Here is a 24,588-nt window from a genome sequence, read left to right as displayed (position 1 = left end):
AATGAAACAAAGCTGAGACTATTCAAGTTTATACACAGCAGGAACACAGACTTGAATGATTCAGTGGATTGTTATAAAGAGGGTGCAAAGATGAAATCCTGGAAGAATATGGGACTCTGGAAAATTCAGGTAATTCTGGGACAGAGGATCCATGTCAACCATACAATAAAGGCTTCTCTAGGATGTGGGTGAGATCAAGCAGGGATTATTTGAAGGGCACAAGGGTTGCAAAATGGGAAATTGTGCAGCTAAGACATTGGTAGAACTATATTATCATGGGGTATCAGAATGACTTGATGTACTGTCGTGACACATGAAGAACTAAAATTTTTGATGTAGACTTTTGTCAACTTAAACATTCTAAACAGGGACCTTCCTCTACACTGACAATAAGGATATAAAAATGGATGCCTTAATTTCAATTTACTGTCAGATTTTTGTAGTACTTTCTGTTCACTTTAACACTGGTTCTCTAACTGGAGTGCAGTTGAAATTTCATATGAATATTTTCCAATAACTCAACACAAAAGACCTGGGTAAGGCAGAACCCAGAGAAATAAAGCAGGAGGCAACCATTTCTACCTCAGCATTATTGATGACCAAGTGAAAGAAAATGTAGAGGATTTTAATACCTAGCTTGGATTTTCATGATATAGAATATTGAAATATTATTTTATATATTCTATTCCTCAGATTCAAAGAATAGGATTTATTAAAACAGGCTCTTGATAAATCTGAAGACAGTGATGGGAAATCATTCTACAATAACAACATTCATCTTGCTAGGACTAACAGATGACTCACAACTACAAGTTTTATTGTCAATATTTCTGTTTCTCACATACATTTTCACTGTTACTGGAAATCTAATCATTATCCTCCTCACACTGGTGAACTCCCAACTCAAAACACCTATGTATTTTTTCTTTAGGAATTTCTCCATCTTAGAAATAATTTTCACAACTGTCTGTATTCCTAGATTCCTGTACAGCATGACAACTGGGGACAAAAGTGTTAGCTATAATGCTTGTATGATTCAACTATTTTTTGTCATCCTCATTGGCGCAACAGAATTCTTCCTTCTAGCCACCATGTCCTATGACCGCTACGTGGCCATCTGCAAGCCCCTGCACTACAGCACCATCATGAGTGACAGGGTGTGCACCATACTTGTCCTCTGTTGTTGGCTCACTGGTTTAGTGGTCATACTGCCACCTCTCAGCCTGGGAGTTCAGCTAGATTTCTGTAACTCCAATCTCATTGACCATTTTGGCTGTGATGCCTCTCCTCTTCTGAAGATAGTATGTTCAGACACAGAATTCATAGAACAACTTGTTTTAATCATGGCTGTGCTGACCCTTATATTCACACTGGTGTGTGTGATTTCGTCCTACACATACATTATCAAGACCATTTTAAGACTTCCTTCTGCTCATCAAAGGAAAAAGGCTTTCTCCACCTGTTCTTCCCACATGATTGTAGTTTCCATCACCTATGGGAGTTGCATCTTCATCTATATCAAACCACCAAAGGAAGGGGTGGCCATTAATAAGGTGGTGTCATTGCTCAACACCTCAGTTACCCCTTTGATCAACCCCTTCATTTATACTCTACGGAATAAGCAAGTCAAACAAGCCTTCAAGGAGGCAGTAAAAAAGACTGCATTTCTCTCAAGGAATTAGGAGACTGATGGTAAATATTAAAAATACATATGTGTAAGTTATTTCTTCTTTTGTTATGTATCCTAATGCAAATCTACAGAAGAATCCTTTAACCACCAATGTTTCTTTTCTATTACTCTTAGAACCACAGAGTGAAGTAAGGATCATAGTCTTATTTCAAATAAACCTTCCTTCATAATGGTGCATTTAAGTACACATGAAAATAGATTTCTAGAAGTCCAAAGGAGACTTCACAATCTTTATGGCTGAAGTACAAAACGACAGCAACAAAAAATTGAGTTCTATTTCTGCCCATTCATTTCTTTAGATTGATAGCTTTTTCAGGGCAAAAATTATTCCACTCAGGATTCCCTCCGTGTCTGAAGTATACCATGTCCCAAGAAGAGGTAGAGGTGACTTATTTCTCATTTTTTGTAATACAAGCCATCCTGGTAGAGGAATCCTGCCAAACAGAAGTCAAAGCTTTAGTTCTTTACTTCTGCCTTTACAAAGACAGCAAGAAAGAATAAATAGACTAACATGGAAATATTTCAGCCCAGTAAATTTATTATTAAAAAGGAACTTCAAACTTTCCTATAAGGGTTAAAAAGCAAGGACTATGCCTTCTTAACATCTCCTTTCTGACTCAGAATATTCATAATGCAAAAAAAATGAAGGCAAAGGAATAGATGAAGAAACCTAAATGCTAATAATGAACTAAATTTATATATCAGCCTTCTGACTTAAATAACTCACAACAAAAAGTTTTGTTGATGTGATATCTTCTAGGAGATATAAATTTATTTGGCAAATTAAATGTCTTCATTGTCCAAAAGAAAAAAAAATTGCCCACGAGGGTTTGAACAACTCTTTCTGAAATTCCCAGATGTGTCTACAATTGCAGTCTAATATATCAAACTCTGGGCTCAAAGATCTGGAACCTTAGTCCTTATCTTTTTCTACAAAACTGTGATAGAAAATAAATGTTCTATCAGACCCGATGTCTGTGTCCTCTATTGTGAATGAAAGCTCATATGGTTGGGAGTAATGGGTAAAAGACCATGGAATCCTACACAGTTTAGTCAGTGTCAGTTCATACACACTGACAGTTGAAACTAAAAATATTGAGTCATGGTATCCTAATAAAACTTTTAGTTCCAGGAATCTTAAGGTAGTGTCCTAGGATTGAATATTTTTCCTATGATGCAAAATAAACTAAATGAAAAGATTTTGAGGGTAGGGCCAAAGTAGATGGGAATACCCTATGTAGAATCAGTTAATGGGGAGGGCTACCAGGAGGAACTCTTCTAGGATGGAGGAAGGGGATGAATCTTCAAGGCAGGGAATTGAGGAGCAAAAAACTGTCCAGCTCTGGCTTGGTAAAAGGAAAGAGGCAGGTCAGGAGCTGGCAGTGTTAAAGATGTTTTCTAAATGGGCAGTATTTCCAGACTCCTCTCAGAGGGTTGGGGAGATCAAAGGATTTCTTGAAGATTTTTTGTTGGAGTGTCAGCTTAGGTACAAAAGTAGCTGTAAGGGAGTCTCCCTTCAACTTGGTCATAATAGTGTTCATAGAAGTCAGAAAATTAACCATCTGTGAGTATCCCTTTAAGAGATTCCCAAGTCTACCCTGGGTTCACAGCAGTGGTTCCCAAAGTTTTGTGATTCCACTTTGAACCCTGTCAGGCCCTACCAACATTCTCTAGTCTAGTTCTCAGGTACTCCCCCTACCAAATACCTCTTTGGAACTCTCAGCTTTTGAGGATCACAGAATCTCCCCAACAACTAGGATCTTGGTGACTCCCATTTGAACAGTTAGACAGCCCTACTGAAGTCAGCTATTACTGGGTCATTCCCCAGGTCCTCTTCCTCTCAGGCTCTATAAAGGAAGCTATGGAAAAATAAATACAGTTACAATAGGGGGAGGCCACATTTGAAGCTCAGCAGGGTTGATCCCAGGGTTACTAGCCTTCAGTACCTCCTCCAGCTTCACTTCATTCTCTTACCTAGGAGGGATGTGCTCCTTTCCACTGAGTCCTCCTCATTCTCCACCCCTACTTAAACATGGCACCACTGTGACCTGTTTCTTATCCTAGGACTGAGCTGAAATACTTCACTTCCTTATTTCCTACTTGAAAATTCCACTCTGAGCCTTGATTCTTGCCAACAAGTGGGGCATTTTGGCCAAGTTTCTCCTTACTTGGATTCCCTGTGGACCATGCAAAGCCAAGAACTCTTAGGTTCTGGAGAGACATGACTGCTTCTAGCCCTTTGAAGTCAGAATTATATGGTGTCAGGGGTATGATCAAATGGGATTTAGTGATCCTTCTAGCCTCTGAGAGTCAAACAGTGTTCTTCCAATTTTGGAAAAGAAATTAGGGTGACCAAAAACTCAGGATATCACAATCTCATTCAAAGCATTCAAATCACTTGAGTTCTCTAAGTAATTGCTTCTTTTTTAATTGAAATTGTTCACATACCATGCAACTATCCAAAGATCCAAAGTGTACAATCAATTGCCCATGGTACCATCCTACAGCTCTGCATCCATCACCACAAGTAATTTTTTTTCAATTTTTAGAACATTTTCATTATTCCAGAAAAAAAAATAGACACACAAAAAAAGGAAACTCAAATCTTCTCATACCCCTAACCACTACCCCTCCATTATTGATTCATAGTATTGTTATAGTACATTTGATACTGTTTATGAAAGAATGCTAAAATACTACTAACTGTAGCATATAGTTTGCAATAGGTGTATATATTTTTCCTATATGTCCCTCTATTATTAGCTTCTAGTTATAGTGTCATACATTTGTTCAAGTTCATGAGAGAGATTTCTAATATTTGTACAGTTAATCATGGACATTGTCCATCACAAGATTCACTGTTTTATACATTCCCATCTTTTAACCTCCAACTTTGCTTCTGCTGACATATGTGCCTCTGAGCTTTCCCTTTTCACCACCTTCACACACCATTCAGCACTGTTAGTTATTCTCACAATGTGCTACCATCACCTCTGCCCATTTCCAAACATTTAAGTTCACCCTAGTTAAACATTCTGCTACTAATAAGCAAACACTCCCCATTCTTTAGCCTTGTTCTATATCCTGATAACTTACATTTCATATCTATGAGTTTACATATTATAATTAGTTCATATCAGTGAGACCCTGAAATATTTGTCCTTGTGTGTCTGTCTTTTTTCACTCAACATAGTGCCCTCAAAGTTTCTTCATCAACCCATTTTTTTTAAGATGGTTTTGTTCACATACCACACATTCCATCCTAAGTAAACAATCAGTGGTTCCCTGTATAGTCACATATTTATGTATTCACCACCATCGCCATTATCGTTATCAGGACATCTCCACTTCTTCCACAAAGAAGGAGGAAGAGTCAAAGAAGATAGAGAGACAGGACAAAAAGAAAAAAAGAAAGAGAGAGAGTGTATCCCACCACTTTGCTGAATTTGTTTATTAGCACCAGTAGCTTTGTTGTAGATTTTTGGGGGCTTTCTAAATATAGGATCAAGTCATCTGCAAATAGTGAAAGTTTACTTTTTTTTTTTCCTGACATGCATATTTAATTCTTGACAAAATTCTTGACAAAAATGATTACATGAAAACTCCATAAATTTCAAGAATAAGAACTAGAGACTAATGTTAAATACAATACAATAAAAACATTACTTATAATAGTTGAATGAAAATAACCAACAACCCATGAATTTTGTACTGACATCTTAAATATTTATTGGTTCAAGAAGTAAAGACTTGTCATTGTACTACAGATGTTGACATATTAACAGGGAACAAATTTGCCATGTTAATACCATACACCATTTGGAACAATAGACATTTCAATATTGAGGCTCTTGACATATATAAAATTCAGGTAAATGAAACCTATCATCTTTCCAGCTTTCTGTCTGAAGGAAAATTCTTGAATATGGTACTGAAAATACATCATAGTGACTTCATGGAGTTGCAGAGGTAGGGATTGTACTCCTGTGTGGCAAAATTCCAGACAGGAGAAAGCTGATGAAAGGGCTCCAGAAATATGCACATTGGTCCATTGAGTCTGGAGCTGAATACTAAGTCAGAAATACATAGAGTAAAACATCAAGGTATTGAGAAAGCCTTCTTGACCAAAAGGGGGAAAAGAAATGAAACAAAATAAAGTTTCAGTGGCTGAGAGATTTCAAATGGAGTCAAGAGGTCATTCTGGAGGTAATTCTTCTGCATTATATAGCTATCCCTTCTTTGTTTTCACTGTATTATAATAGCTAAAATAAAATACTTGAAACTGTTTAACTGCAATCTAGTATCCTTGATTCTTGAAGATGATCATATAAACTATACAGATTATATGGTGTAACTATGTGACTGGGAAAACTTTGTGGCTCACACTCTCTTTATCCAGTGTATGCACATATGAGTAGAAAAAATGGGGACAAAAAATAAATGAATAATAAGCTAGGGAAAGGAATATGAAAGTGTTCTTTTCACTTTTATTATTATTCTTATTTTTATTTTTATTAGTTGGAGAAATGAAAATGTTCAGAAAATTGATTGTGATGATGAATGATCAACTATATCACAATACTGCGAACAATTGATTTTACACATTGGATGATTGTATGCTGTGTTAATATATCTCGATTAAATTGCATTTAAAAAAGGAAAGTACAATAAAACTAAGTGCAATACAAATGAATGAATGAATAAATAAATAAATGTTTTTAAAAATGAGGGAGAGATTAAACATTTCCTGGTAAACAAAACTGAGGGAGTATGTCACCACTAGTTTGCCCTACATGAATGTTAAATAGAGTTCTTCAGGTTGAGAGGAATGCACACTACACAACAGTCAAAGCCGCAGGTAGAAATAAAGATCCCAGATAAAGATAATGATATGGATACATGTTAATGCCACTAACACTGTTTGCTAACTCCGCATTTTACTTCCTACAGATTCTAAAATGCAAATGCAAAAAAAGTAATGATAAATCAATGGTATTGGACTCATAATGTATAACAATGTCATTTGTGAAAATAACAACATAAAAGTGGGGGAACAGAGGGTTTTAGGAACATAGGTTGTGTGTGCTATTCAAGTTAAATACGTATTGAGTGAAATGAGATTTTTATAGATTTAAGCCACAGAGTAACCACACACACACACACACAAAAAATCAGGTAATTATGCATAGAAGGAAATGAGAAGGGATTGTAAAGATTTCACTGAAAGAGATCAACTGAATGGAAATATAGGCATTAATGAACTCAGCATTAAAAACAAAATAGGTTCTGATACATGCCACTACCTGGATGAACTTTGGAGACCTGATGTTCATTGAAATATGTCAAACACAAAGGGACAGGTACTGTATGTTTCCAACTATATGAAGTAGCTACGACATACAAACTCATAGAGACAGAAAGTAGATAAAAGGCTAGAAGGGTCAGAGGAGTGGAGAAATAGTGACTTAATGCATAATGGAGTGATGGAAAAGTTCTGATAATGAATGTGTACAGGTAGCACAAGATTGTGAATGTGTGAATGTGAACAATACAACAGAATACTATCCTTGTGAGTGGCTGAAATGGGAATTTTATTATATATATATATATATATGAGATCAAAATTTAAAAAATAAAGATACAATACATGGGTGACATTATCAAAATGGTGATGTAAAACATCCGCTGGAAAAGTCTCACTCAGAATCAAATAAGCATAAAAACTGCACTGCATAAACAGGGCAAAAATCAGGTGAAAATTTAGAAAACTGAAACAGTTAAACAAGGGCTACTACAAAGTCCAGAATACATGGACCAATCATCAAAGTAGAGCCTTTACACAAAGCCAATCAAGAACAAAAACCTATGCAAGAATGAGAATCTGGCCTTCAGAGTTAAAACTTTAAATACTCAGATTTTGTAACAATAAAATTACTAAGAGAAAAATTACAGCATACTAAAAAACAGTAAGAAATGGCTCAGTTAAAGAAACAACTTAAAACATGAAAGCAGTCACAGAGTTCAGAACAACTAATAAAAGAAGTTCAAACAAATTTCCTAAATCGATTCAAGGAGATTAAGGAAAATATGGATAGAAATAAATTAATGGTGAAAACAGAGCTAAAGGATATTAAGAAGACAAGGCGGGTGCACGAAGAAGAACTCAAATGTGTGTGCAAGAAGAATTTGAAAGATTAAAAAGAAACATAACATAATTTATGGGGATTAAAGTCACAGTAAGGGAGATTTAAAATAGACCAGAGGCATACAACAACAGATTTCAACAGGCAGAAGCAAGAATCAGCAAACTAGAAGACAGGACAATCAAAATCATACAGTCAAAAGAACAGATAGAGAAAAGAATAGAAAACATTGAGCACTGTCAGGGACTTGTGTGACAGCATAAAGTGTACAAACATACACATCATGGTTGTCCCAGAAGAAGAACAGAAGGGAAAAGCGGTAGAAAGAATGCTTGAGGAAATAGTTGTCAAAAATTTCTCACTTCTTAGGAAAGTCCAAGTAGTAGTACAACATACTCCAAACAGAATATACCCTAATAGAACTACTCTGAGATGCATACTAAACAGAATGTCAAATGCCAACAATAAAGAGATAATTTTGAAAGCAGCAAGAAAAAAGTGATTCATCATATACAAGGGATCCTCAATAAGATGATGAGCCAATATCTTCATCAGAAAACATGGAAGTGAGAAGGAAGTGGTATGACATATTTAAGGAACTGAAAGAATAAAATCGAAAACCAAAAATTCTTTATCCAGCAAAATTGTCCTTCAGAAATGAGGGAGAGTTTAAAAGGTTCACAGACTAACAGAAACTAAGCGAGTTCATCAACAAGAGACTCAGCCTACAAGAATCACTAGAGAATTGTTCAGGTTGAAAGTAAGACAGGATACAGTGACTTAGAGCAGTGTGAAGAAGTGAAGATCAAAGTTACGGTATGTAAAAGGATAAATGAAAAATCCAATAGCATTGTATCCTCAATATACAAGTCTTTAATCCTTGTAAGACTCAGAACACAATTGAAGAGAAAAAGTCCTCTTTCCTGCCAAGGAACAACATTTAATCACCAAAGACAAGGCAGGCATTGTTACCATAAAAGGCAGCAGAATCAAAGCAGTATTCAGAATCTGACCTTAGAGATCTAGGACATTGGCTAGTTGATCATAGTGTCTATGCTAGTTTGGATGCCTTATTTCCCCCAAAATGCCATGTGTTTTAATGCAATCTTGCGGGGGCAGACGTATTAGTGTTTGGTTGGAACCTATTGATTGAAGGTTTCCATGGAGGGGTGACTCAATCAACTGTGCGAAAGACCTTTGATTGGATAACTTCCATGGAGGTGTTACCCCACCCATTCAGGGTGAGTTTTAATTAAATCACTGGAGCCATATAACAGAGCTGACAAATGGAAGGAAATGAGTGCAGCTGCAGCCAAGAGAGACATTTTGAAGACAGCCATTGAAAGTAGACTTTTGCTACTCCAGAGTTTGCCTGGCAAAAACTAAGAGAACACCCCCAGATGCCTAAAAGAAATGTCATGGGAGAAACCCATTTTGAAACACAACCTGGGAGCAAAGGAAGAAAACACCAGCCACAACCTTCCCAGACAACAGAGGTGTTCCAGACAACATTGGCCATTCTTCTGTGGAGGTACCCTATTGTTGACACCTCAGCTTGGACATTTTTATGGCCTTAAGGCTGTAACTTTGCAACCAAATAAATCCACTTTTTAAAAGACAATCCATTTTGGGCATTTTGCATAATAGCAGCATTAGCACACCAGAACAGTGTCCTTAAAAAGGGCACAAAATTCTTTCCTGAACTACATAGGGAGATTTGCAGATCAAGTGATGAGAAGTCTAACTCAACAAAACATACAGTCATGACCCTTCAATCAATTCCTAGAGCCAATTTAAGCCCTGGCATAAAGGGGAGAATGAGTCCACTTAAAGAAGTACCCCACAACACTGACAAAAACTTATAATATTTCTCTTTCTCTCACTATTCCACAAAAGAACCTACAATCTTTTACCACCAAGACTGTTCACTAGGGAAAAAGAAATAATCAGCCTTTTCAGGAATTACCAGACACATCACTGTGGTCCACCAGTATGAGTAAGGGCTTATGGAGGTCAGCTGATCAATATAGTTTTAGCTCAAATCCATCTCAAATTGGGCCCAGTTGGTCTCTGAAAATACCCTGGGTTACTGCCCAAGTTTGAGTGCATAATTGTAATATACATACTCAGCAACTGGCAGAATGCAAACTATGATCCTTGACCCCTGGATTGGGGGCTACTGTGACAGGATAGGTGAAGTGGAAGTGATTAGAACTACTGCTTTTTAAGAAAATAGTAAATCAAAAGCAATACTATTTTCCAGGTGTGACTGTAGAGATTAGTGACTCCATCAAGCATTTCAAGATTCAAAGGTAATGATTCTCAACAGTTTCCCATTTCCCTTGCCTATTTTACTGGTACAGAAAATGAGTGGATATTGGAGAATGACAGTGCATCATTATACCCTTAACTAAGTAGTGACTCCAATGGCAGCTGCAATTTCAGATTTTGTTTATTCATTGGAGCAAATTAACTCATCCCCTGTATCTGGCATACAGGCAATGATCTGGCAATTGATTCTTTCTTCATACCTGTTACAAAAGGTCATCAAAGCATTTTGGTATTATCGGAAAGGCCAGAAATATTCCTTCAGTACCTTACTTTGGTAGAGAAGTAAAAGGTAAGGTAGCAGGTAAAAACTAGGTCTGTATAACTTAGCAAAACTTAGAGTGGACAATGATGGTGACTAAATGCAGAAATATAAAAAAGTTTTTACATGAAGGAGAACAATTGAAAGTCAACATTGCAAGGTGTTGTGAATGGGATGGTATATGGGAAAAAATACAATCCATGCAAACTATGGTCTATAGTTAATAGTAACTGTGCCAATTTGGATATATTACGTCCCCCAGAAAAAGTCATGATCTTTAACGCAATCTTGTGGAGGCCGACTTACTGGAGTTGATTTGGTTGGAAACTTTTGGTTGTTTCCATGGAGATGTGACTCAATCTGCTGTGGGAAAGACCTTTGATTGGATAGTTTCCATGGAAGTGTTACCCCACTCATTCAGGGTGGGTCTTGATTGGATCACTAGAGTCCTATAAAAAGTTCAAAGACAGAAGGAGCTCAGAGCGGCTGCAGCTTAGAGACACATTTTGAAGATGGCCATTGAAACCTGACATTTTTGAGAACACCATTTTGACATGGAACCTGGGAGCAAGCAGATCCAAGTGACGTGTCTTCCCAGGTAACAGAGGTTTTCCAGATGCCAATGGCCTTTCTCCAGTGCAGGTACCCTAGTGTTGGACACTTTATGGCCTTAAGACTGTAACTTTGTAACCAAATAAACCCCCTTTATAAAACCCAATCCATTTCTGGTATTTTGCATTCCAGCAGCATTAGCAAACCAGAACAGTAACATTGTAATATTCTACCATTAATTGTAAAAAAGGCAATATACCAAAGCTAAATGTTAATAGAGGGGGATATAAGGGAAGATACGGAATTCTTCTTGTTCCTGTTTCAGCTTTTTTATTTTTTTATTCTTTATTCCTTTTTTTTTTTTCCTCTTCTTCTTCCTTGTGGAAGAAATGGAAATGCTCTCATATAGATTGTGGTGGTGAATGTGCAACTATGTACTTATACCAGGAGCTATTGATTGTTAACTTAGGATGGATTGTATGGTGTTGAATAAAACTGTTTAAAAAATAAACAGAAAGATACAACTGTTGGAGAAGATTTGGAGAGAGAGTTATACCTATTCACTGATGGTAGGGAAATAGAGGGGTGCAGCCCCTCTGGGGAGCAGTGTAGTGGTTCCACAGGAGGCTAAGCCTGGGATTGCCATATGAACCTGCAGCCTGCTATTTGGGACATACTTAGAAGAACTGAAAGCACAGGCACAAATAGGCATTTGCACACTGGTGTTTATGGCAGCAGTATTCCCAATTTGCAATGGATGGAGGTGGCCTAATGGTACGTCAGTGGGTGAACAGAAGGGCAAACGGTGGTGTATTCAAATGACAGAATATTAAGTGGCTGCAGGAAGGAATGAAGTTGTGACACATGAAACTAGGTGAATGAATATTGAGGACATTATGTTGAGTGAAATAAGCCAGAAATGAAAGGACAAATATTGTAAGACCTCACTAATATAAGTTTGATATAATGATCAAATACTTAGAATTGAATTAGAGAGCATAGAATATCAGGGGAAAGAAGTGGGCAAAGATTGGGCAATTAACGATGCAGGAGTACAAAATATTCAATAAGGCTTATTGTACAGGTTCCTAGATTGTAAGTTCTTACAGCAGTCACATGTATTTCTGAGTTTTAACTGTTATTTAACAGATGTTTGTATGGCACAAAATTTGTATTATCTGTAGCACACTATCTAATTTAACTTCTATGGTCAGTTTATTTAAAGAACATAATTACATGAAACCTAGAATAGAGAATGAGATCTTATAATTCTGTACAGGTTAATGTAATACCCTGATATATCCCAAAGTATTTGGGGCAGAAAATAAAAAAATGGCCTGTAACAGGCCTCCATTAGCAAAGGACAAAGGTCAAGAAAGTAAAAAATCTTTCCAGATGAGGAAGAACAGAACCACCGATTTTAAAATGGCATTGGTTTTACCTTAGTTTTAAACACAAATCTTAGTAAAACATCAGGCTTTGGGCCCCTTTAATGATTATACTAGAGAACCAATGTCCTCATAGTATATGAAATGTCTTTGTTCTCGAATCATAACTTTCTTCTTGCACAATCCCACCCCCCATCCATTACAGGGCACTAACCCTCCAGACAAGCTGCCACAGGGGAATCTTTCCTGTTTGTATATCTAAGAAAATCTATGCCTATTTTTTTGTCTGGCATGTTTTTCAGTCTCATGATAGCATGGCCTGTGCTCTGCACAAGCTCAGTGTGGGCTCAAACAAGAGTGAATATCTATTCCAGTAAGAACAAACTGCTGCCTCTTCCATCATCAGAGCAGTCTAACGTAATCACCCTGCCACAAAGTATTCACCTAGAGTTATGGTTCTATACCAGGGACTGATTATTAGTCTTTGCTGCTGGCATATGGGACACTAAGCAATGGCTGCAGCCAGGACTGCCTTCATGGATGGATGGCCATATTGCTTAACCCATGCATAATCTCACTGCCTACCACTTTCACTAATTTGTCCATGAGCTCATTGGACAATAACAGGTGTGGCTGTGGAGGGCTGGCTGGTCTCCACAGGAAGGGTCATCTTATTCACTTGATTATAAAAATCCTCACCTTCTAAGGTCACACTTTAATGAGCATTTACATGGGATATATATATCTTTACCTTTTTGCACATTCAGAAAGCTCAGGTCTATCCACATATCTCTCACACAGACCTCCTTGTCACCAATTTTCTAATCATGTTCCTTCCAAGTCCCTTACCATTCAAACAGTTGACTACAACCCATGTATCACTATTCAATCACATCTGATCACTTCTCCTTCAAACCAAATTTAATAGCCAGGTGCACTACTTGAAGTTCTGCCATGTGGGAGGATTTTCTCTCACCACTGTTCTTCAGAGACATCCAAGAATGTTGTCAACTTTTCATTTCATGCATGCATATTGCACACAACCTCTTGTAAACCATGTTGAATTTTCTCTTCCCCAGCAAAATGATCATAGAGAATTACCCAAGACCATTGCAATGGGCTGTTTGATGGAAGATAATGTTGCAAAGAGTAGGGCCATTGCCATGTGGGCCAGTTCTTTGTGTAACTGACATTTGACTTCAGTGCCTGCATAAATCCATTCTTTTATAAATCAGTTCCCTTTGATAATGTAAGGCTGCTGTGCATTCTTAGCTTTATGGTTTGCAGAGTCAGACAACACATAGTTCATGATGGGAAGCTCAGTTCTCAGGGGAACTTGGTGGCCCAATATTAAGTGCTCAGTCTCAGGACACTAAGACCTGGTAGCAAGACAAAACCTGTTTCTCAAAAGGAGAATAGATATCTACAGAGAATTCAGGGCTTTGCTCCTAAAAATCCTTATGCTCTGCACTAAGATTTACTTATGGGGGTCTGTACATTTTCCAAGAAGCATATATCTCTGGCAATTAATCTGACAATATGCAAAAATGTTTGTACAAGGATTTTTCTTGAATTTTAAAAATAATTGTGAAAAATGAAAAAGGAACTACAATGATTTCTTGGGGATAAGTAAATTGTTTGGTAACCATACAGCTATATTTTAAAATGGTAAAACACTGAAAGAGAATAAATTTACAGTAAATTTTCGTTTAAACACTGATGCTAATATAATATAGTGGACCAAGTTTAAATGGGATTAAATTGAAGTATATCAATAATTATTGAGAAAAAATAGATTTACAAATATCTAAGGTTAAAATATCACCTGACAAGCTATATATCTCAATGTACAAGTATGTTTTTTTAGTTTAATATTCATGCATTTATAAATATTACACATGACAGATGTGAGTATATTTTCAGGAAGAAAGTATGAAATCATATTCTTGAAAAAATAGTATTTATTGTCACTTTAAAACATTATTTTCCTTATTCTTTTGCCTTGCATACCTTTGCATTTGTTAATTTGATGAATTGCTATAGAAATACATATATTTCATTTTATTAAAAATTGATAATGGAGAGAAGGGAGAAGTATGATATTTAATTACCTTACAAGGTAGAAATTATAAAATCAAGTGGTCTAGGGTTTTCTAAATTAGATTCACATTTTTTTCCTACTGGTAACTAATAAATGCTTTCATTTCTTTTTCATGTCTCTGAGGGCCTTGTCCCCACTGTTACTGTGTTCGGTTTGATTTTTTTTCCCTCAGAGTTCAATTCATTAGTAATTGTTGATCCTGGATCTCCAAGGACCCTTTTGTTTATTAACTTAGTTGCAGATTTGGCAAATAAAAGTCATACCAAGTTTTATATTGAAAAAGCCCTGTCTCTGAGCAAGGGCGGGTCAGAAAGGAACTCTTCCAAAGCTAGAAGTTCCTTTACAAACACTTCATGCAATTGATTGAATATAGAAAATACAGTTCACCCAAGGCAGCTGTAGATGTTGACATGGATTCAAACAGAAGGGATCAGAAATGTTCATGAATGTTTTCAACATAAGTTTAAGGATTGTTCCAATTAAACAACTCCTAAAAGGAGGCTATGATTTACTGACACAAGTGTAAGTATGATAAATTCTTTTGTTTGGGTCATATTCCCTTCTGAAAGATTAGAGGATATTTCTGTCTGATAAATGTATTTTTCCTGACTGTATAAAACTGAGATGTGAATGATAATATGGCTATTAATGAAATGTCAGTTTTTATTGTGCACTATTCTTAAATAGTCTGTATTGTTTGATAAGATAATCTTTATGCAATAATAAGTAGGAGGTCATGTGAAGGTGGTATTACTTGAGGGATATTAAGAAACAATGGGACCCTACAATAAAAACATTAAACAGACACTTTGGTTCATGTCACATCATCTCATTAGAAATCAAAATTTTAAAATCTTCCTATTATACTATAAACAGTAATCAATAATAACTCACATCAATTCATTACTCAGTACCTGATTTTTAATCTCAGATTTCTCATATAGATACATTTTCAATGACTGCAAAAAATGTGAATTTTTAGAACTAAATACTAATAGAAGTCAACAAGTCTTTATTAGTTATATCAGAGAAGTACTGGTGCCTGTATTTTAAGAAAAGCAAATTCAGGGAGGAAGGTGGACTTCAGAAATGGTCCTTTATGCATCTCCAGATGGTCTATGTGAAAAATTTTATTTGATTTTCTGCCAGTAAATTTTTCTTTAGTATTGTATACATGTCTGTAACGGTGTAAGCTATGGCTGCTATTCCATTAACCATAAGAGAGGAATAAGAATTGCTTCCTATGACATTTTTCCACCCCATATACCAGAGGTTCATCAAGTTCCCAGAAGAATATATTAAAATAAAAAAGCAATGACTGAGTTTTTGCATCTCAAATGGAACTTGGCTTTGGCGAGCAAAGTTAAGTAATAAAACAGAGGGTATCAGAGGAAAGATTATTCTAGAGAGATAATCCATTGGCAATGATTAGCTCAATAAATGGACAAACCTATTAATTCAATTATTTTTTAAAAGCATGTAAAGGAAAAGAATGCAGGTGTAGAATTTTCATGTTAGAGGTATATTAGACTATATACCTGATTTTCTGAAAAGCATCAATTTTTGAAGCTTAAGCAAATAGGATTTCAAGAAAATATTCATGAGAGTATATTTACTGAATTAAAGGGATCTACTAGAGAAGGATGTGAAAAGTAAACATAACAGAGACCAGCAGGAAAAAGAACTCAGGAATTAGAAATAAAAGAGATGAGAAGTAAAATGTGTGAGTGTTAACACATAAGTTTTTTGACATAGTTTTTAGTCAAAAGTACACATTCCCCAAAGATGTCTTCTAAAATTTTGGAGCAAAAATCTATAAACTTTGTCAAAAACTGTTTCATTATAATGGTAGAAAAAAATGTGTTTAAAGTTAGGTTAAGAATGAATCGTGACAGACAAAAGGAAAATCACAGTACAGCAGATCAATGAAAGAGCTTAACTTACAATTACTAGTCATTATGAGAAAGTACTTTTTCCTAAGTTCTATGCACACTAACTAGCTCAATCTTTACCATAGTATATGAAGGATACTATTATTATTTCCATATTAGAGATGGATGGTATAAGGAAATCATGGTGAAAGCAAGCAGAGCTTGGGGAATAGTTTAATATTGTAAACCTGTTTTTCTGCACTTAGTGACATTAATACCAGTTTGTTGGAGTGTGTTTCAATGTTATTTAACAGATGAAAAATACAAAAAAAATTGTGATTATCCATACAGCCTGTATATACTTCATTCAATGTACCTTACATTCTATCAAATAAATTTCTTATTAAAACTCTATGTTCTGCATAACATTAGTACTGGCATAATTTTCAACAGAATTACATGATGAAGAGATGGGGGTGAGTAGAAAGTTGCTAAAGGGAAACAAACAAATTTTAAAACCTGTAATAATGTTAAAACACAAAAGCAAAGGTATGAAGAAACTGTACAGTGAGGCCCAAACTATTTGTCATATATTTGTACTTTCTTACTAATCAAAATACAAGAAAGGACATTAAAGTGTTGAAGAAGTTCAAGATTTGGCTTTAAGATTCAGTTGACATTAGCAGTACAAGACAACTGTATGCGTAAATCCAATCTGATATGCAGATACATAAAATATAAACTGGGGATACAGGTGGTAGATGGGAGAATTCCTAAAATGCTGGAGTATGATATGGATAAAGTAACCTGATTTGTTAAAAAATATTCCATGATATTTCCAAAACACACAACTATGGAAACTATGCTTCTAGTGTAAAGACACTGCTTATAACCAAAATTTTTAAAACTTGCATATGAGATGGTTGGCTTAGTTTTTTGAGCCATTAATTGCTGCAAAGTGTTGTTAACACCTCTGTCCTCATATCAAATACCTCTGAATTATAAATGCAGATTCAGTAGAAGTCAGGATTCCTTGATGACTAACCACACAATAACAACATTTATCCTGCTGGGACTGACTGATAACCCACAGCTGAAGGTTCTGATTTTCATCTTTCTATTTCTCACCTACACATTGAGTGTAACTGGGAACCTGACAATCATCTTCCTCACCTTCATGGACTCAAACCTTAAAACTGCCATGTACATTTTCCTACAAAATTTCTCCTTCTTAGAAATCTTATTTATATCTGCTTGTATGCCCAGATACTTGTACAACATATCAACAGGTGACAAGACAATTACATATGACAATTGTGTCATTCAAATTTTTTTTACAGACCTCTTTCGTGTTACAGAATTTTTTCTCCTTGCCACCATGTCCTATGATCGATATGTAGCCATCTGCAAACCCCTACATTATGTGACCATCGTGAACAACAGGGTCTGTAGAAGACTTTTCCTTTGTTCCTGGACAGCTGGCTTGTTGATTATACTCCCACCACTTGGCATGTTTCTAAATCTGGAATTCTGTGACTCTAATGTCATTGACCATTTTGCTTGTGATGTATCCCCCCTCCTAAAGATCTCATGCTTGGATACATGGCTCATAGAGCAGATGGTCATAATCTGTGCTGTGTTGACCTTTATCATGACTCTTGTATGTGTACTTCTATCCTACATGCACACTGTCAAGACCATTCTAGGATTCTCTTCTGCCCAGCAAAGGAAAAAGGCATTTTCTACCTGCTCTTCCCACATGATTGTGGTCTCCATCACCTAAGGCAGCTGTATTTTCATCTATGTCACACCTTCAGCAAAGGAGTCAATGGCTGTTAACAAGGGTGTGACAGTGTTAACTACTTCCATTGCTCCTATGCTGAACCCTTTCATTTACACCCTGAGGAACAAGCAAGTAAGACAAGCCTTCAATGACTCAATAAAAAAAATACGTATTTTTCTCAAATAGTGGGATCTGTTGATTTTGAGGAATCAAATTTTCACAAAAATCATTAGTCCCTAAGATGTACCTTTAACAATTTATTCCTTTCCTTCCTAGCAAGGAAGCTTTATCAGGATTACCTTCCTCAGTAAGATAATATAATACATTTTCAGGGAACAAAAATGACTTCATGTCTAATTAAGCCTGAAAAAAAACTCTAAATAAAACAATAAAAAAATCAATGAGTTCATGTTAATAAATTTTCTGAATTGAGCAATTTTTTATATTGCCTAATCCAATTCCAGGTTTTGGGAACCATTTGGATTCCTAGCACTTCTTCATGTCTGCTTATTTTCTACTTTAACAAAAAAAACAAGAAAGAAGAATTTTCTTGGAACAATGGTTTTAATATTTAAAATGAGATTTCAATCATGAAGCAATAATATTGTTAATGGGGCTCCTCTTGCCATTGTAATGTGATTATAGCAGCTGCCACTTAAAAAATCACTAGACAGCTAGAATTTCTCATATGTGTTAAACAATTTTTTTAGTGTTTTATCTAATCTTTACAAATAGCTAAACTGAAGTTCAGGGGAATTAAAAAATGCTAGCAAGAGATAAAATTCCACTTTTATCAGACTCCACAGCCCAAGTTTTTACAGCATCTGATGCTCCAGTGACACACATTTTAACATCCATAAAATGTGTGATTATTTAATTGTCAGTTAAATTAAACAGTTACAGTTTAATTCATGAAAACAGAAAAATTATGTCATTTCTAAGAGAAAAAATTACCAAAATATAGTATAACATTTCAATATAAGCCTTTATATGTACAGAGAATAGAGAGATGTTTCTTTTATTAGAAAATACTTTGTATTTAATACTATATTTACAGAAACAAAACTTGTACTTAAACATGGAGCAAAGAAGAGCATAAAGGTTTGTTCAAAAAAGCAAGGTCAAAAGCATAGGTACCCACTCCTGAGAAGCTAGCTATAAGTACAAATATCTATGAAAATCAGTATACAGATTGAACACATGAATATCCATCACAATTATACACTTTCCTGGAAAGGCCCAAAGGAACCAGGACAACAGGACTTAAAAAGCCACTGTCTGTTCTCAATTTGTTTTAATAGATGCCAGGATCCATAGAAAACATTGGGCTATCCATGGCCACCAACTTTCCTTTAATCAGGTCTTAGATATACGTGCTCTGCCCTAATGGATCCTCAAGGATGATTTTTTCAAAAGGCCCCTTTCTTCTATATTGTCTAGGTTCTGAGATCAATGGCTCATCCTGACTTTTGATTTTCACAAACTTGAGGGTTTTAATTTAATGCTTTTTTCCAAGTTCTCACACATTATTCACTGACACCATTTTTGCCCATATTTCCAAATTGACAAAAACTCTTAGTTGATATTTGTAATGGTTACCCACACGAAAATAATACTATCTCTTTATTTCAGCAGTATTATTTAGAAATTAAATTAGCAAATGAATATATTTACATTGACCACTCTCAGTTAACTGAAACCTTCCTGAGTGAACAGTGGGTAAAAAAAGAGGCCCAACTATTTAACACACCATGAACAAAGGAAATTCAGCCACCCAAAAGAGAAAATAATAAAGCCCCTTTCCAAGGATAATCTTGATGTGAGGTCTCTGATATTCCCTATCCCCATCCCTCCTATTGGCAGCCCATTAAATCTTGCTGTGGAGACACTGATCAAATCCTGTCTAGAGTTCTAAAAATTCATGTTTTTGGAAACATCTACCATAATTTATCATTACCTTGAAAAAACACACTTTTTTAAGTAATTGTAAGAAATATGTAGGTCAATGGAGGTGTGACACTGAGTCTCCCTATTGAAAAATTTAAAGTCATCAGACAAATCTACCAGAGATAGAGCATTAATTGTTCCAAACTGTGAGTTGTTCAGATCAGCTCAACTAGGACTGAGCTAGAATATACTCTATCCATTATTACCTACAGCACAATATTTCTACATATATATAAAATTACATCTCTCTGGCACAATCCACTCACATGTAGGCTCAGTAATGGCCCCCTAAAGTTGTCCTAATCCCTTAAACCTAATTCCTGTGAATATGTTAACTTAAATAGCAAAATGGACTTGGCAGATGTGATGAAGTTATGGATCGTAAAATCAAGAGATTATCCTGGATTATCCAGGTAGGCCCAAATATAATAAAAAGGATTCTTAAAGGGAGAGGCAAGAGGACCAAGTCAGCAGGAGAAATGTGATAATGGAAGCAAGAGGTTGGAGTGATGCTAGGAAGAGACCATGAGATAAGGAATGCAGGTGGTCTCTAGAAACTGAAAAAGGTAAAGGCACAGATTCTTTCCTGAAGGTCTCAGAAGGAATGACGCCTTGCCAACATATTGAATTGAGACATCAGAATTCTAGAACTTAGAATAAAACTGCAGTGCTTCAAGCAACTAAGTTTGTGGTAATATTTGATTACAGTAATATGCTATTAATACATCTAGAGAAAGAATGATTTCTGCCAAAACAGATGTGTGATCACATCCAGATTGAATTCAGCTATATTCCCAAACATGATACTGTAATGTAGCTAACCTACAAGTGAACCCCACCTTACTACCTTCCACACATTTACCAAGTGAGTTTTTAGAACCCATGCAATCATACTCCTGACAAATTCTTTAAATAATTAGAAAGGAACAAAATTATATGGCACAAAAAAAGTTGTTTTCTTAATAAAAGCTTGGCCACAAACACAAGAGACCTAAATGGGCAGAGAGCTATTCGTGCTGCAAAGGAATTCCCAGTAGACCCATAGATATTCAAACCGGTCATGCTAAATTTTCAATCCAAGTTTCTGAAGGGCCATAATTCACACATTGACTATGTAAGTCTAGGTGAATTCGAAGCATTTCTTTAATTATTCAAGATTAATCGCTGGAATAAATTGCACTCCAAACTCTAGTTAACCACCATGTTCCTGGAAATCATTGACAGTCAATGCAAATATTTAACTTAGTTGTTCAAGTTATCATTTATAGGACATTGGTTGGTTCATATTAGAATGACCTCAACATTGCAATTAACTAATCCATATCTTTCCCATATTCCTTGATCTCTATGAATCTAAAATTCCTGAAAATTGGCATTATATCCCCCAAATTATTGATCTCAATATCCATTATACCCCAAACAAAACCAATCTTAAAACCACTTAGAATGCTAATATTCATTTGCTAAGAAAAGAAATGTAATATATTTTAGAACCCCTAAGATACAACCCAAATACCATCTACTATAGCATTATCATAACTGCAATGACAGATTTTATAGTTTACATGTCCAAAATATCTATGCTAAAGGTTTGGAAAATTGCAGAAAAGTACCTGGGTTAAATTTTCACTTGCTTTCTGTCTTTAGTCTTGGAATCTCCTTGCTCATCATCAAAAAAAAAAAAAAAAGAAAAGAAAAGAAAAGAAACAAAGACCCCTTGAGGTTGGGAAGCATAGGATTTCTGATGAGAGTAGAGGGAGATTTCTGGGTACCCTGATTTTTTAATTCAGAAAATCTATCCCCTAGAAGTAGGGTTACTAGAGCCCTGGAATATAATAAATATTTTAAAACCACCTATAAAAGCCTCACACAGGTCTCAAAAGTATCAAGCAGATACACATATGAATTACCTAGCAACCCGAAAGAAACACTATCTTTAAAGAAAATATGCATCCAATATTGTCAGCATATCTAAAACTACTTGATATGCAAGGAAGCAACATAATGCAACTTTTAGTCAGTGAAAAACAGTCAATAAGACACAATAATGACATGCACCAGATTTGGAATCAATAGACATGTGCACTAAAGAGATATTACAAATACATTAAAAAACATACATTATAGTATTGTTATAATATGTGAACTTTTAGAAGTTAACAGCAAAAAAAAAATGGAAACCATCCATTAAAAATAACTCAATGGAATTTCTAGCCCAAAATATTACTAACTAAAATAAAAAATTCAGAGAAAATTAAAGATAGCAAAAGACTCACTGTGCTTCAAAAATAGATCAATAGAAATTTCCCCTTGTCCTTTGCATTTGGCAGGAGACAGGTATGGAAATGATTCATCCTCTGAACTGCCAAGAGAAACCAACACTTCTGACATTTTGATTTCAGATTTCTGGCCTGTAGAACTGCAGGAGAATAAATTTTCATTGTTTTATGCCACCAAGTTTGTAGTAACTTATGATGAGCCCTGGGAAACTAATTCATCATCCATGGATAATTTCCATGTATAAATTTCACTTTACTGTGACTGGCTGGGATCAAGAAGGTAAAGGAACAATACCATTTAATGTCTCTGGGAGTTAGATGTACAGTATTACACAATGACTTCTAAAAGCCAATGTCTGTGAACACTGTACAATGATATGAGGAATATGCTTGTGTCCACAAACCAGATGGAATACTAAATTACTGAACAATGGTGTCTAGCCATGATCCCAGTCACTGAGTTTGAGTGATAGGCAGGAAAAGGTCATTTTGTTTGGAGAATAGAGGGAGAATAATGGTATAATTTTAATTGATATATGGTGTCATACACTTCCATAGCTGTGTGTTACAATAGACAAATTTGTGAGTTTTTGGCAGAATTAAATGAAAGCTATTTATTCAGACAACAATGTCCAGGACCAGAAAATATTTTGTGAGGTAGAAGTGAATTCCCTAATTTATCTATTAACTACATAAACTGATTTTCTAGAACAATATATATCCTACCATATGCAAAGAAGAGACTCACTTAAATGCCTATAAATAAAAGGATAAATGAGGAAGGAAAGAAATTGAGCTGGTAATGGAATATCAGAAGTAGCACAAAGGAAAATGGTCATGATTAGCATGCCTTTTAGAGGTAATTCCCATTCCTGTGTGTATAATACGATCGTGTTGATTCTGGAGTGCTATATGCTTCTTATTTTGTATAAAATATCATAGGGAGTTGACATCATTAACATGACAACCTAAGAGTGACAGAAAACCTATCCCCAGAGACTCAGCATAAAACAAGGACAAATCTCACTTGTTCAGAATTCTGGAGGAAGGTAGAGACTGGAGAAGGATCCATCCCACAAACACTGAATTGAAGAAAGAGAAGATAAAAGTCCCAGACCAGCCAGTCATCTCTGTCCCTTCAGTTGGTCCCATGTAGCTCAGGAACTGCCCAGAGGTAGCACATGGGAGTCCTCCAACCTGCCAGTGAGGACACAGACCATGAAATCTTGCACAGTAGTGAAACAGATCCCCACCTATATCCAAACACAGACACAAACCCACATGAAACCACAGCAGGACACAAGCTCCTGGCGAGGGTGGAATGCAAAAGGGCACAAACAGTTTATAAAATAGAAAACTAAGGAGGGAGCAGCAATATCTACTTCTTTCCTAAAAGCAGCAAGTAGCCAGGCAGAAATTGTTTTAATCAACTGTTTGGGGACCTGAGGGAAAGAGGAGGACATATCAAGGCAAGGTCAGTGAGTGATAGGGTCTGAGAAAACATGGACAGAAACTGTACTTCCAACTGTGGGTCCTGGTGCCCATCGCTCACCCTCAAGGGAAAGAGCAATGGGCAGCCCAATCCTTGCATGGGTGAAAGCTGCAGGCTGGTGTAGCTGGGAGAGTCTTCTGCCCATAGCAGACGGGGTTAGAGTCCCACATAAAGTCAGAGTTTGGCTGGCCAAGTGAGGACACAGAATCCTGCAGTTTCAGCCCTGCCTGGTGAGACACTGCTAGGCTCTGGGAAGTAAACAGCTTCTGAGGACCAATAAATAACCAAAGATCACCATCTGCTGCAAAGTAAGGAAAGTGAAGAGGAAAAAAGGTTTTTCAGAGCCTCTCCAGACTCTATCCCAGGCACATTGGAGTTGGTCTACACCCCACACATGGACACCTGACCCTGTTTGGCTGAGAAATACTGATGAACCAAATGTCAAAGCAGTGTCCTAATACAAAGCCAGGCAACAATTACTAGACAAGAGAGAGAAACCAAACTTTGGAAAAACCCATCAAGATAATCAGATGACCAGATTTGGGCAAAAATCACAAGGCACCCTAAAACTTAAGGAGAAATAGCCCACTCAAAGGAACAAACCACAAAGTCAGAGGAGACACAGAATTGTGAACAAGTAATCAAAGATGTTCAAACAAATCTAAATCATTTCAAAGAACTGAAGAAATTTATATAAAGATATAAAGGATATTAAGAAGACACTACAAGAGCATAAAGAACAATTTGAAAGA

At 36.0% G+C, this 24,588-nt stretch overlaps 1 protein-coding gene and 1 pseudogene across 1 annotated transcript; both read left to right on the top strand.

The window, feature by feature from the left end:
* The first annotated feature begins 746 nt into the window (after positions 1 to 746).
* Positions 747 to 1,682, top strand: LOC119541800 (olfactory receptor 6C2-like). The gene has a single exon (XM_037846067.1). The coding sequence runs from the start codon at positions 747 to 749 to the stop codon at positions 1,680 to 1,682; it is 936 nt and encodes a 311-aa protein (XP_037701995.1).
* A 15,689-nt stretch (positions 1,683 to 17,371) lies between these two features.
* Positions 17,372 to 18,304, top strand: LOC119541803 (annotated as a pseudogene).
* The last annotated feature ends 6,284 nt before the right edge of the window (positions 18,305 to 24,588 follow it).

The sequence above is a fragment of the Choloepus didactylus genome, chromosome 8 (assembly GCF_015220235.1).
Source record: "Choloepus didactylus isolate mChoDid1 chromosome 8, mChoDid1.pri, whole genome shotgun sequence".
Classification (NCBI taxonomy): Eukaryota; Metazoa; Chordata; class Mammalia; order Pilosa; family Megalonychidae; genus Choloepus; species Choloepus didactylus.
The sequence above is the reverse complement of the archived record's forward strand: the minus strand, read 5'-3'. Positions and strand labels throughout refer to the sequence as shown.